At 51.8% G+C, this 14,656-nt stretch overlaps 1 protein-coding gene across 2 annotated transcripts in view; it reads left to right on the forward strand.

Annotated features, from left to right (window-relative positions):
- Positions 1 to 269: 269 nt before the first annotated feature.
- ELP6 (elongator acetyltransferase complex subunit 6) overlaps positions 270 to 14,656 on the forward strand; it is a 39,756-nt gene continuing 25,369 nt past the window's right edge. For both annotated transcript variants that reach the window (XM_074986340.1, XM_074986341.1), the window contains exons 1-3: positions 270 to 403; positions 9,138 to 9,216; positions 13,157 to 13,227. In XM_074986340.1, coding sequence (XP_074842441.1) covers positions 350 to 403; positions 9,138 to 9,216; positions 13,157 to 13,227 — 204 coding nt within the window. In that variant the 5' untranslated portion in view covers positions 270 to 349. The remainder of the gene's footprint in view (positions 404 to 9,137; positions 9,217 to 13,156; positions 13,228 to 14,656) is intronic.

The following is a 14,656-nucleotide window of genomic DNA, read 5'->3' on the forward strand; positions in this document are numbered from 1 at the left end:
ACTGTCCCCCCCAGGAGCGGGGGGGGGTAATTGTCACCCCCCAGGGTAAGGGAGCAGGGGGGAACTGTCACCCCCAGGGGCAGTGGCGGGGGCTGTGGGAATCTCTCGCCCCATAGGGCCAGGCGCGCGCACACCCCCCGCCCCGCCCGCTCTCCCTATAAACCGCGGAGAGAGAGTCGGCAGCAGCAGGGGGCAGCATGGGCCAGCCGTCTGGGACAGAAGGGGCGGAGCGAGCGAGGCGCATGCGTACTACATTATACTGCGCCACGAGCTCGCGGCTTGGGAAGTGCTCGGCGGGTCCCGTACGGGCTGTGGCGAAGGCCGCGGCGGAGCGGAAGCCTGGCGCAGGATGTTCGCTGAGCTGAACGAGCTCCTGAATGCCTCCCCGGACAGGCCCGCGCAGGTGAGGGAGGGCTCGCGGCTAGGCACGCTCCTGACAGGGTGTGGGGCTCGATTGGGACTACGACTCCCAGCATGCACCGCTCGGCCCCGGAGGAGCAAAGCCTGCTGGGAGATGTAGTCCTCTCCTGTCCCTCTGGAAGTCGCGTTGCGTGCCGGGAGCGATGCCTTCTGGGAAGTGTAGTCCGCGCCGGCCTGCTTCGGGCCGAAGGGGGCGTGGGGCCGCTGGGCTCGGTGCCAGCTCCCTCCTCCTGCCCCGGCGCTGCCGGCCCCAAAGTAGCGCTCGCCGGGGCCGGGGCCAGCGAGGGGCCGCAGCCCCGCCCAGCACGTGCGCGACCCGCAGTCACCTGGAGAGGCTCGGGGCCGCCTGCGCCGGGTAGAGGCAGGCACGCGGCCGGGGCCCGAGCTTTGTCTCCGCGGGCTGCTCCCAGCGCTGGCGGCGCCACCCCCAGTGGGGTCCCCGGGGCGACCCCTCCTCGGTCCCAGCGACTGGCCGTGGAGGGGGGAACCCCAGGGATTGCGGGGGCGTGGAACGGCCAGGGACCCCCACGCTGCCGCCTGTCGGAGCCCACCGCCTTCTCTCTGCCTCGGATGCCGCCTGGGGGCAGCTCCGCTCGTGGCAGGCCATCCGCCTGGATGTCGTGACCCTCTGGTTGGGACTGACACCCCTCGGGGCTGCTGGGTACTGCACTGCTCTCCCCAGGGCTTCCTCCTGCCCAGTTCTGTGGGTCCCCTGGCCAGATGGCTACAACCCCCATTTGCTTGCCCCCTGGGGCTGCCCCACCTTTTATTCCTTCCCACATATGTTCCCCTGTGGCTGAGGATCCCTTGTCCTTTCCCATGTGTTTCTTTTTAACTGCATGTCTAGTTTAAATGCCCTTCGAAAAGGCTGTAAACGGGCCATTGGCCTTTTGCGTTTCACTAGGGCTCCCTCAGCTTGTGGCATGAGGCTGTCTGAGAGAGGCAATAAGCTGCATCCACAGTCTGCTCTGAAGTGTCCCTAGTTTCTTTTTCTGAGACCCTGGAAATGGGAGACAAGGGACAGATCACTTGAGGATTGCTTGTTCATTCTCTCTGAAGCATTTGGCATTAGCCACTGTCAAAAGACAGGATATTGGACTAGATGGTGTGATCCATCCCTGTCTTTAAATCTGATGAGAAAATGGTGCTGCCTGCAATAGTGGAGACTTTGCCTCAGCAGGCCTCTTCCAGTCCTATGTTCTTATCGCATTCTGCTAGACAATCTTCTTAACCTCTGTGCCACTCCAATGCCTGACGTGGAGCTGGGAGAATTGAACATCCAGCACCTCTGTCCTGGTGGCTGTGAGTTGAGAGATCTTTCCCCGCCCCTCCTCTAGATTCTCGGGCCATGCAGGGAAGAGCAGGCATTACAGTTCTGATATTTCTTTGATTACCTCCTCTCTGATCTCCATAATCCCTGCATTGCCATGTTCCCACCAGTACAGAATCATTCTTCCTTGTCAGCAATGAGTAGCAGTCGGCATGCATTTGTCAAAAACAAATAGAATCGAATGAACACAGTAGCTTTCTCTGACAGAATAAGAAGCCTTGTGGATGGGGGGGGAAGTGGTAGATGTGGTATATCTTGACTTTACTGAGGCTTTTCATACTGTTATGTGTCCTTTTCATAAGCAAATTAGGGAACTACAACTTAGATGGAGCTACTGTAAGGTGGGTGGAACTGGTTGGAAAACCGTTCTCAGAGAATACTTATCAAGGGATTGCTGTCAACATGGAAGGGCACAACGACTGGAGTCCACAGGGGTCAGTTCTGTGTAGATCTTCCTCAGTGATGTAGATAAGGGCAAAGAGGGTATACTTACAAAGGTTGTGGACAACACCGAGCTTGGAGGCGTCAAAGTGCTCTAGAGGATAGGATTATAATTCAAAATGATCTGCACAAACCAGAGACATGGTCTGCTGTAAATAAGGTGAAATACAGATAGGACACATGCAAAGTACTCTGCTTAGAAAGGCATAATTAGCTGCGCACACGTGGTAGTCAGAAGTCACTGGTGTGGTGTCCTGACAGGGCTCCTGCTCTGCCAGCGATGATAATCTTTTGGCCACATGTCTACGCTCCTGTAGTATGTCACGTTAGCCCCGCACAGATGACTATTGCGGTAGCCTTTGAGAGAGCCCCAAAGACCACAAAATTGGATAAGGTCTCAAGGTATCCAAGCCAGGTTAAACGAGGTACAGTAATAATTATCAGCAGACTCTACTGAACCACTACACATATGTAATCCTTAACAATGGACCTGCATGGTCGGTGCCAGGATAGCAACACTGCCCTCTAGTGTGGACCAAGAGTAAATTTGAGGTACCCCAACATTTAAAGACTGAGAGAAACCATCTCTGATACACACATCGCGTATCATCTTATGCATTAAGGACACATTGTTACCTTCCCTTCTGCGCTCCTCCTGTCATTGCAGACAAAGCTTTCCTGTTCACCAGCTCTTGTGCTTTCATGCCTGAGGTTTCAGACAAACCTCTGAAACCTCAGGCGTGAAAGCACAACCTCTGTCAGTGTTTTATTGTGTGCTAGGTTGGGCTATCCTCATGATGGCCTGGGGGATATATTTACGTATTCTCTGTTTTGGCACTACTACTGCTCGTTCCTGTCTTGGACACTGACTTGCAAGCAAATATGCTCTTTTTGACAGGTTCTGCCTGTTACTAACAGTCTAACTCTTGCTTTCTTTGGTTTAGGCCTCAGACGTACATATGCTTCAGGCTGCTTCTTTCTCCTACAATACAAAACACAATCCCTGGCAGGATAGCTCAGGGGTTTGAGCATTGGCTTATAAAACCCAGTGTTGTGAGTTTAACCCTTCAGGGGGCCATTTAGGGATCTGGGGTTTGAAAAAAAGTTGGGGCTCACCCTCGCTAAAAGGGTGGTGGGGTGGACTTGATGACCTCCTGAGGTCCCTTCCAGTTCAACAAGATGTGTACCTCTGTATATTTTATCTTTACGGAAGGAGGATGTGGAAAGGCATCTGAGGATCATAGTGGACAAGTTAAATATGAGTCAACAGTGTTAACACCGGTGCAAAAAAAGTGAACATCATTATGGGATCTGTTAGCAGGAGTATTGTAAGACAGACGTGAACTAATTCTTCCACTCAATTCTGTGCTGATTAGGCCTCAGTTAAATTATTGTTTCTGGGTCTGGGAGTCACATTTCAGGAAAAATGTGGAAAAATTGGAGAAAGGTCAGAGGAGAGCAACAAACATAACTGAAGGTCTAGAAAACATGACCTATGAGGAAAGAATGGAAAAAAATGGTTTGTTTAGTCAGAAAAAAGAGAAGTCTTAGAGGGAACATAACAGCTCTCAAGTACATAAAAGATTGTTACAAGGAGGAGGAAGGATAACCATTCTTCTCAGCCACTGCCAGTAGGACAAGACGCAGTGAGCTTACGTTACAGCAAGGGCCGTTAAGGTTGGAGATTAGGAAAACTTCCTGTCAGGGTGGTTAAACACTGGAACAATTTGCCTAGGAGAAGCACTTCACGATATTGCCACCCTTCCTTCTGCACTACCCTCAGAGGTGGGCAGCTGGAGACGGGTGGTTGTACTGTTGTCTGGGTGCCCAGCTCTGAAGGCAGCAACCTGCCAGCACCAGCGCAGAAGTCAGGGTGGTAACACCTCACCCATGTCATCCTTCCTGCTGTACCGCTGCTTTCAGAGCTGGGCAGCCAGCAAGTGGCAGCTGCTGACTAAGGGCTCAGCTCTGCTGGCAGCAGTGCTGAAGAAAGTGGTACAACTCCTGCAGAGAAGTGGGCCATCCTTGGTGCCTAGGTATTCAAGTCCCGGTAACTGAGGTTAACACTGAGAAGGCCTGTGGCACCTTATAGACTAACAGATTTATTGGAGCAGAAAGTTTTGTGGGCAAAGACCCATCTCATGCCTGCGTCTGACAAAGTGGGTCTTTGCCCACAAAAGTTTCTGCTCCAATAAATCTATTAGTCTATAAGGTGCCACAGGCCTTCTCAGTGTTAACCTCAGTTACCGGGACTTGAATACCTAGGCACCAAGAATGGCCCATAGGGTTACTGTTACTTACTGTTTGTGCAGATACAGACTAACACGGCTACCCCTTTGATACTTGGGCTTAACATTGTCGTAGTAAAAGTTCCATTTACACATGCCCCAAACCCCAGACAGCTCGGATCCATTCACACTGGTGTTTTTAGCTGAGTGCCAAGAGAACAAACATTTTCTACACCAAAGATAACACAGCAGCACATCCTTCAGCACTAGAAGGGGTTTGAGAACTGCAGAGTTGGTACATCTTCTGAAGCATCTAGGACTAGCTGTTGTCTGCAAGGGGATATTAACGAGATGGACCTTGGATCTGACCCAGTTTAGCAATTCCTATGTTATTGACCATATAAGTGAAGCTTCTTGGAGCTTTTGGCAATCTTGCATGGTTCTGGCTGCAGGATAGAGGTTTGCATTCATGAGCGGACCTCATGAATCGCTGACTTAAATTTCTGTAGTTACAAAGTTTTCCTTCTCGGTCAACCATTACATACTGACTCAGGCCACCTTTCCTTAGCTTGTGAGACTTGCTGTCAGAGCTGTCCCGTGTATAGGACAAGGTGGGACGGCCGCCCCAGACTCCCTGTGTTTGGGGGGGCCCCATGGCGGCAGCCCCAGCCATCCTATGGGTGTGGGGGGGGAATTACATGGGGCAGAGTGCGGGCAGCTGGACAGGCAGTAGCAGCAGGGGGTCACCTCCTCTCCCCTTGCCACACTCCCCACGTGGTGTGAGCGGCAGCTGGCTCTGTTGGGCCATGGTCTCCTGGCCCCGCTGAGCCCCACTCCTGCTTTCTGCCATGCTCAGAGCCTCTGCTCCTCACTGCCCGTGGAGAAGCAAGCCTCAGTGAGCTGGGAGGGCATGGCAGAGCGGAGCCAGCTGCTGCTCATGCCGCATAGCGAGTGTTGTGGGGGGAAACGAGGGTCGGGGGATGCAATCCCCTGCTGCAGCCGTATGCTGCCACCCACGCCCTGCCCCATGTAATCCCCAGCCAGTGTGGGAATGGAGTGGGGTAGGGGCGGAGCCTGCAGCACAGCCGCTGGGTTGCCCCGCCCACCCCTCAGGACAGCCCTGCTTGCTGTCATTGTCAGGTTGGTGCTAGTAGTGAATATTTCCTCTTTGGTAAATCTTGTGCACCAGGGGAGTTTGAGTGAGTGTTAAGGGAGGAGTGGAGCACTTTGTTTGTACTAACAGAGCCACAAGACTCCAGTCAAGATCAGGGCTCGCTTGCCTGGGATTTCCAATATTATCTTTTCCTCTCTTTTGCGCGTGAACTAAAACAAAGCCCTGAGTGGGTGGGTGGGTTGGTTGGTTGTGGTCACAATGCTCTGACCTGGTGTGGAGGCAGCATATTCAATTGGCAGCATGTAGCTTCTCCGTGCTACTTAGCACCTCTGACCAGCCATTAAAGGAAATGCGTTCTGAATAAAATGCTGCAAGTACAAACAAGCTCCCCAAAGGCCTCCAGTTTTAACCTGATGTGCGTACGTACCTGCTAGTTATGCCGGGGCTGAGCGTGACTGGTGGGGAGACACTGTCAGCGACACAGGCTTTCTTTAGGCTGCGTGGTTATAAGCTGGGCCCGCCTGCGACATTGGCGACAGACCTGCAGTTTATTGCACAGTGGGCTGAAAGACAGGCTCCAAACCCAGCTCTTTAATCTGAGTACTAGGCCCGTTTCCCTGATAGTTGTAGTCAGGGAGTTTGTCTAGAGCTGTTCCAGCCCGACTGTGGTGTTTGCTGTGCTGTGTCTTTCCCTCATTGGCTCCTGACTGTAACTGTTTATACACCAGGGCCTCGCGTTATCTCGTGGAAATGCTTTTGCCAAGTCAAAAGAGGGTTTGCTTTCACCTGAGTACGTGGGGTGATGTTGCTGCCCTGTAACAGAACAGGGCTGTTACTTGATCATGAGATGGCTTGATTGCAACCACCCCAGCAGGACTGAACCGTGTTCTCATAATACAGCCGGGTCCTGGCCTACGCTAAGACATGTCTTGTCCATGCTACGCTTTTTCCCCCCTTCAATTCCTGTTCTCTCGTGTTCCTTGAGTGGGGTTTGTGCTCCTTGATCACCCTGGCCCTCCAGGGCCTGTCATGGGGCCTGCCTGCCTCGACCATCTGAGTGCCATCCAGCTGACCTGCCTCCAAACTGCACCTGGAGGACATTTGTAGATGCTTGTGCTTCCTACCATGCACTGCTGCTGCCACCCCAGGAAGGCAGGAACTCCAGGGTGTCAGTCTGAACCCTCCAGTTCCATGCTCTGCTGGGGATAGGGATAGGGTTAGGGTTAGGAGCTGCACGCATAGGTGTGTAGCTGGGGCATTTCGCCCCCATCCCCGACACCTGCCCATTCTGTGGCAAGGGGGAGAGCCTGGCATCCATCTGGGTAGCAAGTGTCAGGCTGCAGCCCTCTGCCAGGAGCTCGTCTTGAGGTTCTGGCTGCACCCGGGGCCATCTTTGTCTCTGTTGGTGCTCTATGCAGCTCAAGCACCTGCACGACCCCCCCCGCCCCTCCAGTGGGGCAGCCAATCCCCAGTGGGGCTGCAGGGCCAGGGCTGCTGGGAGCCAGCAGCAGCAGGGCAGGGAGGCTCAGCTGAGGCAAGCCTGTGGGCTGGAGGACTCAGGAGGAGCAGGGGGTGGCCGGGCAGCCACATGCCTGAGGCAGCTCCAGAGGAGTGAGCAATGTGGCCCCAGCTCTCCCAACCCGGCAGGCTGAGCCTGCAATCTGTGCCCTCAGCAAAGTTCCTGCAGGTAGCTGACCCCCGTGTGCTGCTCTGCTTCGGGGTGCTCTGTGGTCTCGCTCCAGGGAAGGACAGGGGACAGGAGTAGGGGATATTTTCTGAGGAGGGCAGAGAGGGGGCACCCAGCCCTGGCTAACCAGCCTTTTCCAGGGCCAGGTAGCAGCTGGGCCACAGTGGCCTGGACACTGGCCTCCCTCTCCGGAGCGCCCTTCGGGCAGGGCAGGGCAGGGCAGTGCAGCTGTCAGCTGCTCCTCCTGGGTCCTTTGGCCCTCAGGCTCACACCGCCCACTGCCACAGAGTGAGCAGTGCCTGGGTGCAGCCCTCGGGGGACTAGCTGGGCAATAGGAGTGGCCGTGGCGCTGTAACACAGCAAGCAGCAGCCGAGGGCACTGTGCCCCAGATTTCCTGGTGCCTCCGCTGCTGCGTATTTTGTGTATTGGCTGGGAAAGCCCTGGCTGTCCTTCCCCGTTTAGAGACACCCCACCCAGGGCTCCGCAAAGTCACAAGCCCTCTTCGTCGGCTTCCTCCCGGCGCTGGCCAAAAGGAGCATCCGCTGTACGCAGAGGGAGCAGCTGGACTGGAGTGTTGCTCTGGAATTGGAGAGCTGCTCTCCGTGTTCGATCTGATCGTGCCTCCCCTGCGCAGTGTCCACGATCTCCTTGAACACCTTTTGAGGGGCAGTGAGTGCTGTCGGGTGTTCTGCTTGGTGTCCCCCGCTGGAGCCCTGGTTGTCAAGCTGTGACCTGTGTTTTCGCTGGTTGTCCCCTGTATTGAGCTGGGGTCTGTGTGCAGTGGCTCCTCCTGTTTGATTGAGGGAGAGGGCCTGGACCTGCTTGTCCCAGGATCGGCAAATTGTGCTTCAGTTCCCCCCGCCCAACCCCAAATTTCTCACTCCTGCTACCACCAGGTATCCAGCATTTTACCATCCGGTTGTCTAGACCTGCTCCTTGCCCAGTTAGACCAGAACAGTGGTGAGAACACCAGCAGCCACTTGCTGTTTGCCTATACTGATGTTCCTGCTGTTGCCACCAGGAGTGGAGCTGCATCAGCAATAATAACAGCAGACGGCGAGGAGGGTAGGCGCAGCACCCAGACACGCTAGAACTCTGCCAGTGACAAATGTGCTTAGCCTAGGTCTGATGTCAGCATGGCCAGGGTGTTCGTCTTCTGGCTGAACTCAGCCTGACACATCTGGCCCGCAGTAAACCTTCAGATACGTCTCAGACAGAGCTGCAATGTATTTGAGCTGTGTTTCTGTAGCCAGCTACAGCTTTGGCCTTGGCAGGGCTGTAGCACAAGCTGGGAACGCTTAACACCATTTGGTCCTGTCGTGTTGCAAGGCCAGTCCATGCTGGGAGCCCGTCACAGCTCTCCAAATGTGGTTGAGTTTGAAGCATAGCCAGGACCTGAGTCTCTTCTCTGAATCTGAGGGTTTGGTGCTAGTTGTAAGGGCCAAAGCTTCAGAGGCAGTTTGAGGACCAGTCTGTGCTGCGTTCGACTCCTCCTGGTCACCAGTCCCAAGTACTAATGGCAGCCTCTTGCAGCTGTGTGCCTCAGTCCACATCTGTTCTGCTGCCTTTGTAGCTGTGATGGCATGTGTGTGGCTTTGTCTACATTGGCAAATGAGCAGCAAAGCTTTTGTGGTTCACAGGTGCTTAAGAAACCCTTAACCCTGAAACAAAAAATTTGCAGGGTGAACCGCTAGGGTGACGCTCTAGAGCACTCCTGATGATAAAGAAAATGCTGCTCATGTGGGGCAAAAGTGCCGGCACCCAGCGTTTACCCTGTCTGATTGTTAGCGATACGGCTGTGCGGACACAGCTCTGTGGCTAAAAGTTGTCTGGTGTAGACAGATCCTTTGTCAGCATTTTAATTGTGCCACTTCTCGCCTTTCTTTACGGCTGGCTCTCTGCTTGCTGTTTTCCAGGGGACGTTGACGTTGCTGCGTGATACCAGGACAGATGGCAGCTTCTTGGTGCACCACTTCCTCTCCTTTTATCTCAGAGGTACGTGAGCTCTGCAAAGAGGAAATGACTCGCGAGGCTCTGGTGGAACCACCAGTTGACACATGAACTGTGGGGCAGAGGCTATATCTACACTAGGCTAAATAAGTTGACCACAGATATGCAGTTCTAGCTGCGGCAGTTGTGTAGCGAGAATCAGCGTATCTGTGCTCAGTGTACTTGGCCATCCCTACTGTGGAAGGTCAATAGGAGAGTTTCTCCTGGTGACCTCCCTTACTCCTCGTGTCTTGCGAGAAGTACAGGGGTCAACCACGACCCCTGAGAGGTCTTTTTTGCGCATCCCTATTAGATGCATGAAATCGAACCCTGGGAGATCGACCTTGAATGGGTTGATCTTCTGAGTTAGTGTAGATATAGCCAAAACTTGGTTTTAGGGAGCTGGTAGACTCTTACGATGATGAGGACTCTGGGAGTTGGCCCTCACGGGCTGTATTCCTAACTCGTCTTTGGGCTTTCTCTGCAACCTTGGGCATGTGACTTCATCTCTCAGTGGCTCAGCTTCACCACCTGCAAGATGCAGTGCACGCTTAGCCACAGGGGTGTTGTGAAACTGAATGAATGTTGTAAAACCCTCTGGCTCGTTTGGGTGGGAAGCTGTTGTGTAACAAAAGCTTGCTCAGTGCCAACAGCTTTTGAGATGTAAAAGGAAAGCCGTGTTAAAAATATCAGCAAAGTCTCTAGTGCCCAGGGCTACACTTCAAAATGAACCAACAAAACCCATCTCAAATTGCTAAGTGTCTCCTGCTGATGATCCATCTGCTGCACCAGAACAGACCTGTCTAGCTGGATTGTGTTAAATGCTATTGTGAGGAGCCCTGGACTTTGCCAAATGTCTCATGGTGAAGTTTCAGTCCTGGATAAATCAGTTGGGATTGTGACATAACGTGTTTCTCAGGAACCAGCCGTTTGAACCTGCTCTGCTGTGTAGCACCTAGGTGTTGGTGGACCAAAATCTGTCCTCCGTTACGCCCGTGCATCCCTGTTGCACTTGGGGGGTTGCAGAGGTGTCACCGAGGGAAGAGCCTGCATCCTCAGCACCCTCCTTTATGGCAGCGAGACTTGGACTCTGTATGCCCACCAGGAAAAGAGGCTGAACATCTTCCACTTGCGTTGCCTCAGGCGCATCCTTGGAATATCATGGAAGGACAGAGTGACCAACACCGCCGTCCTTGAGCAAGCTGGAATCCCAGCCGTGCACACCCTCCTCAGGCAGTGTCGACTCCACTGGCTTGGCCACATCCACAGGATGAATGAGGGAAGGATTCCAAAAGACATCCTGTATGGTGAGCTAGCCTCTGGCAAAAGACCTCCCGGACGCCCCCAGTTGCGCTACATAGATGTCTGCAAGAGAGACCTCAGAGAGGTAGACATCGAGCTGGACAACTGGGAAGAACTAGCAGACGACCGCAGCAGATTGTGAGCCGATGCCCAGGTGCCAGCTAAGGGTCTGGTGGGGCAAAGGGGGTGATGCCACACCAGCAGCTACGCTAAACAGCCAGGGCAGGCTGGGTTATTTTGTTTGTGTTTAGTTCGGGTACAGCAGCAAGAGGAAAATTACACTTAGAGAGGCTTTAACAGTTACTTTTTATTTATACAAAGATAAATGATTAAAGTACAAGTTAGTACTGGACCTGGTGGAACCAGAGTCTTTCCCTCAATTCCTATAGGAAAGAAGTGTAATACAGGTGTAATTCTTACCCCTGCCTTCTAGATCCGGTGTGACCCAGAATCTTTCTCTCAATCCCTCGGGAAGAAGTAGATACGAACCAGGCGTCCCCAGTCTCGGGAGTTAATTCCAGACCTGGCCTGCAGGTGGAGGTCATTGAAACTCAAAGGGGGGTGGGCTGCCAAGCCCCTTTATACCCCTTTTGTCACGTACGCTTCTTCCTGGTCTCAAGTGGCCAATTGGGAGGAATGTGTGTTGAACCCCAGGTTTCCCAGGGAAGATGCAAGGCTCAATTTGCACCTGTGAATTGTGGACAATTGGGCACCTTTGGAGGTGATGGGCGGGGGTTCCCCGTTCTTCCTGGGGAAGTGATCAGGCGTGTCAATCACCGAGATCAGCCAGAAGGGCAGCCATTAGCTAGCCCATTCACTGTCTGTTTTTTGTGTATAGTAGAGAGGCTGGGTGAGACAGCACACCTGTGTTCCCAGGACATCAAAGGCTACCTGTCTCCCCTGCTTGTTTCTCTCTGTCTCTCCCAGTGGGGGGAAGAGGAAGAAAAGGCCAAGTGGGGGGGTTCATGTCTGGCTACACAGATGGAGGCAGGGGTTACACAAGGGTCTTCAGAAGGGCGAGATGAGGATCAGACAGCTAGCGGAGGAGAAGCGAGCGCACAGAAAGCACACTAAGGACTTGTCAGACACCCACCACATCTGCAAGAGATGCAGCAAGGACTGTCACTCTGGTGTGAGTCTTCATAGTCACAGTAGATGCTGTAAATGAAGTCCTCATGTGAAACTATAAAGGGCGTGATCCATAGTCTGTGCAGACTGAAGGATGCCTACTACACCGAGAGAAGAAATTTGCCAACCTTCTCCATAATCTGAAGAGAATGTAAAACACAGAGTGCCTTTGAAAGTGAAAGATGTACAGCGAACTCTTTCTCTCACAGCATTCTGTCACCGGGAACTCTCTGATAACTGGCATCCGAACCATAAGTACGTTTGAGTTACGTTTTCCATGAGCACAGTAGAGTGAGAGTAAATACAAATAGATACAGCGAATACGGTATAAGTTTATCGTGTACAATACTACTGTTGTTGGGAAGTAGCCAGCAGAGAGTCTACACATACTTTGAAGTTAACTTCAAAGTAAGGGAGCCCAGGGTGTAGACGCACCCTGAATGAAGTCTCTGCGCTGCCAAGCTCTAAGGCTGCATTTCTGATGGATGCAGTGTGTTATGCTCCTCAGCCAGCCAGGGCCTTTATTTTCCAAAACCCGTATCTGTCCTTAGTAAAGAGACTTCTGTGGTGAAACTTCTCGTTTATCATTCAGTCCAAGCGTGTAAATCTGTCAAGACCAGGGCTAAACTATGTGCGTGTGTCTTTTGCCCCATGATAGCCAAATTAAAGGGCCTTTTGATACTCCAAGGGCTTGTCTACACTACCTCCCTACTTCAAAGGGAGTATGGTAAATAGGGTGTCGGGAGATTATTAATGAATTGCTGCGGTGCATAGGCTGCCCTTCATTAAGCTATTTCTCCCCACAGCAGCTCCAAAGTGTTGAACTTGGAACTACTGGCTCACATGTAGCTACGGCTAACCGGCTGGTACTTCGAAGTGCCTGGGCAGCAAAATTTTTGAGGAGTAAAGGGACTTTGAAGTGGCCCAGGCACTTCGAAGTGCTGGCGGGTTAGCCACGGCTCCATGCGAGCTGGCACTTCGAAGTTTAACACTTTGGAGTTGCTGCGGGGTAGAATTAGCTTAATGAAGGGCTGCATATGCACCGCAGCACTTCATTAATAATCTCCTGATGCTCTACTACCGTGCTCCCTTTGCAGTAGTGTAGACACAGTCCAAGAGATGTTAATTCATCAGACGAGACCATGTCTTGGTATGGACCACTGTCCTTGTTTTGAAAGGTAATTCTCAGACAGACTCTCCAATGGCAGAGAATGCCTGGGGCTGGTGGGGAGGGAAAGAAAGAGAAATTGCTTCTAACTTATGGGCGCTTTTGGTGGTTATTTTCATTTTTTTTTTTTTTTTTAAGCTGGACAACATTTCTTTCAATGAGGAAAAATCATCTGTTTACAAGTTTAAAATAAACTCACGTTAAATCTGAGCCAGCGACTCCCATCTGGGTGTGGTGAGAGTATCTTCCTCTCTGGCTCTTTTTGATAGGCTGTTGAGTGTCCGACTCTTCTTCATTGCAAATGCTTTGATAGCGGTTAATGTGTCTTGTCTTTTTTTTTTCCCCCAGCTGGCTGTAAAGTCTGTTTTGTGGCCCTGGTCCAGTCCTTCAGTCACTATAATATCATAGCGCAGAAGCTGGTAAGTCTCTTGGAATATGATCGTGACTGTCCTTCACACGTGGGCAGTGGGGTGCAGGCTTGTTGGGTCCGTAAGGCTTTTGTCCAGAAGAAGAGAGTGGCAGACACAAACGTAAGGTATTCTACATGGAGCATGGATGCTCTTCCCCTCAGAGCCTGGTCTTTTGCAATGTGTGTGTCTGATCCCAGGAAACACCGACTGGGCAGGCTCAAGACCTTGTGAAATTATTGGAAGTTGTGGATGGTCGGGAACGAGCCTAGAAATTCAGGGCTTGTTTCACCCTTCTTTGGAAGTAGAAACTTCTCATCTGGCTCCTATTCCAGGGTTAGTTCTTTGGTTTATATGGCCACCTTTTCTAGGCATGGTCAGGTCTGGGAGAAGGATGTTTTAAATGTGTAGGGCACTTGCAAGCATTTATGGAGGAAAGCTTTTGATTCAACCCAGGCAAGCTCAAAACACAGATGAATGCTGTTAGCGATAGTCCCTTATACTTTTAAGGACCAAAGTGAGCTTTGGTGGCCATGAGCGCAGCTCTACGAACCTTGATGGGCATTTGATACACTTACTCCCAGGTTCAGTTTGGCTCTAAATATAAATTCAACACATTAACGTGGTTTGAACTGGGATGGGTATTTTTTAGGTTGTTATAGGGGCTTTTATCTAACTCTAGACTTACCCCCCTGCCCCGCCACCGCCCCTCTGCTCCCTGATTTGCTCACCTTGATAATGTTTTTTCTGATTTGTCAACCTTGATTACTGTTTTTGGTTCTCTGTGCCTTAACTACTGAGTCTCTTCTGGTATGGCTGAAGAAGTGGGTCTGTCCCAGAAAAGCTCATCACCTAATAAATTATTTTGTTAAAGTGCTACTGGACTGCTTTTTTTTGTTTTGGAATTGAAGCATTTATCAAGTCTGTTTAGTAGCTGCCCAAGGTTTGGGATCCTTGAACTCTTTTATGTGGGGCTCAGTGGTCCCTATGTTAGTTATATTGGAGGGTGGGGGGAAGGTAACCAAATCCATAGGTGGCCAGTCTCTCTGCTTTATGTTTTGTTTCTGTAATGTGCTATAGCTGGCTTATACCTAAGCTTGGGTCTATGCTGAGTGAACATGGCAATACAATGGAATGGATAACTTAGTATTCTACCTACTCAGTGGTACGTGTGCTTGGCCTGAAGTAAGGCAGAGCAGCGGCTCTGGGTAGGAGATCTGTGGAGCATCTATTCGTGGCCTTGGCTGAACATGTGGTGCTAACTTTTCTCCTTGTTTCTGTACATTAAATAGTATTGAAAGAAGCTAAGAATACTTTAAATGCAGGCAAGCGATTGGAATAATTGTCATAGGGCTTGTCTATACTACCTCCCTACTTTGAAGGGAGGAGGGTCAGTAGGGTGTTGAGAGTTTACGTCGACGTACCGGCCAATGAGCCGTGG

This window comes from Carettochelys insculpta, chromosome 2 (assembly GCF_033958435.1).
Source record: "Carettochelys insculpta isolate YL-2023 chromosome 2, ASM3395843v1, whole genome shotgun sequence".
NCBI classification, from domain to species: domain Eukaryota; kingdom Metazoa; phylum Chordata; order Testudines; family Carettochelyidae; genus Carettochelys; species Carettochelys insculpta.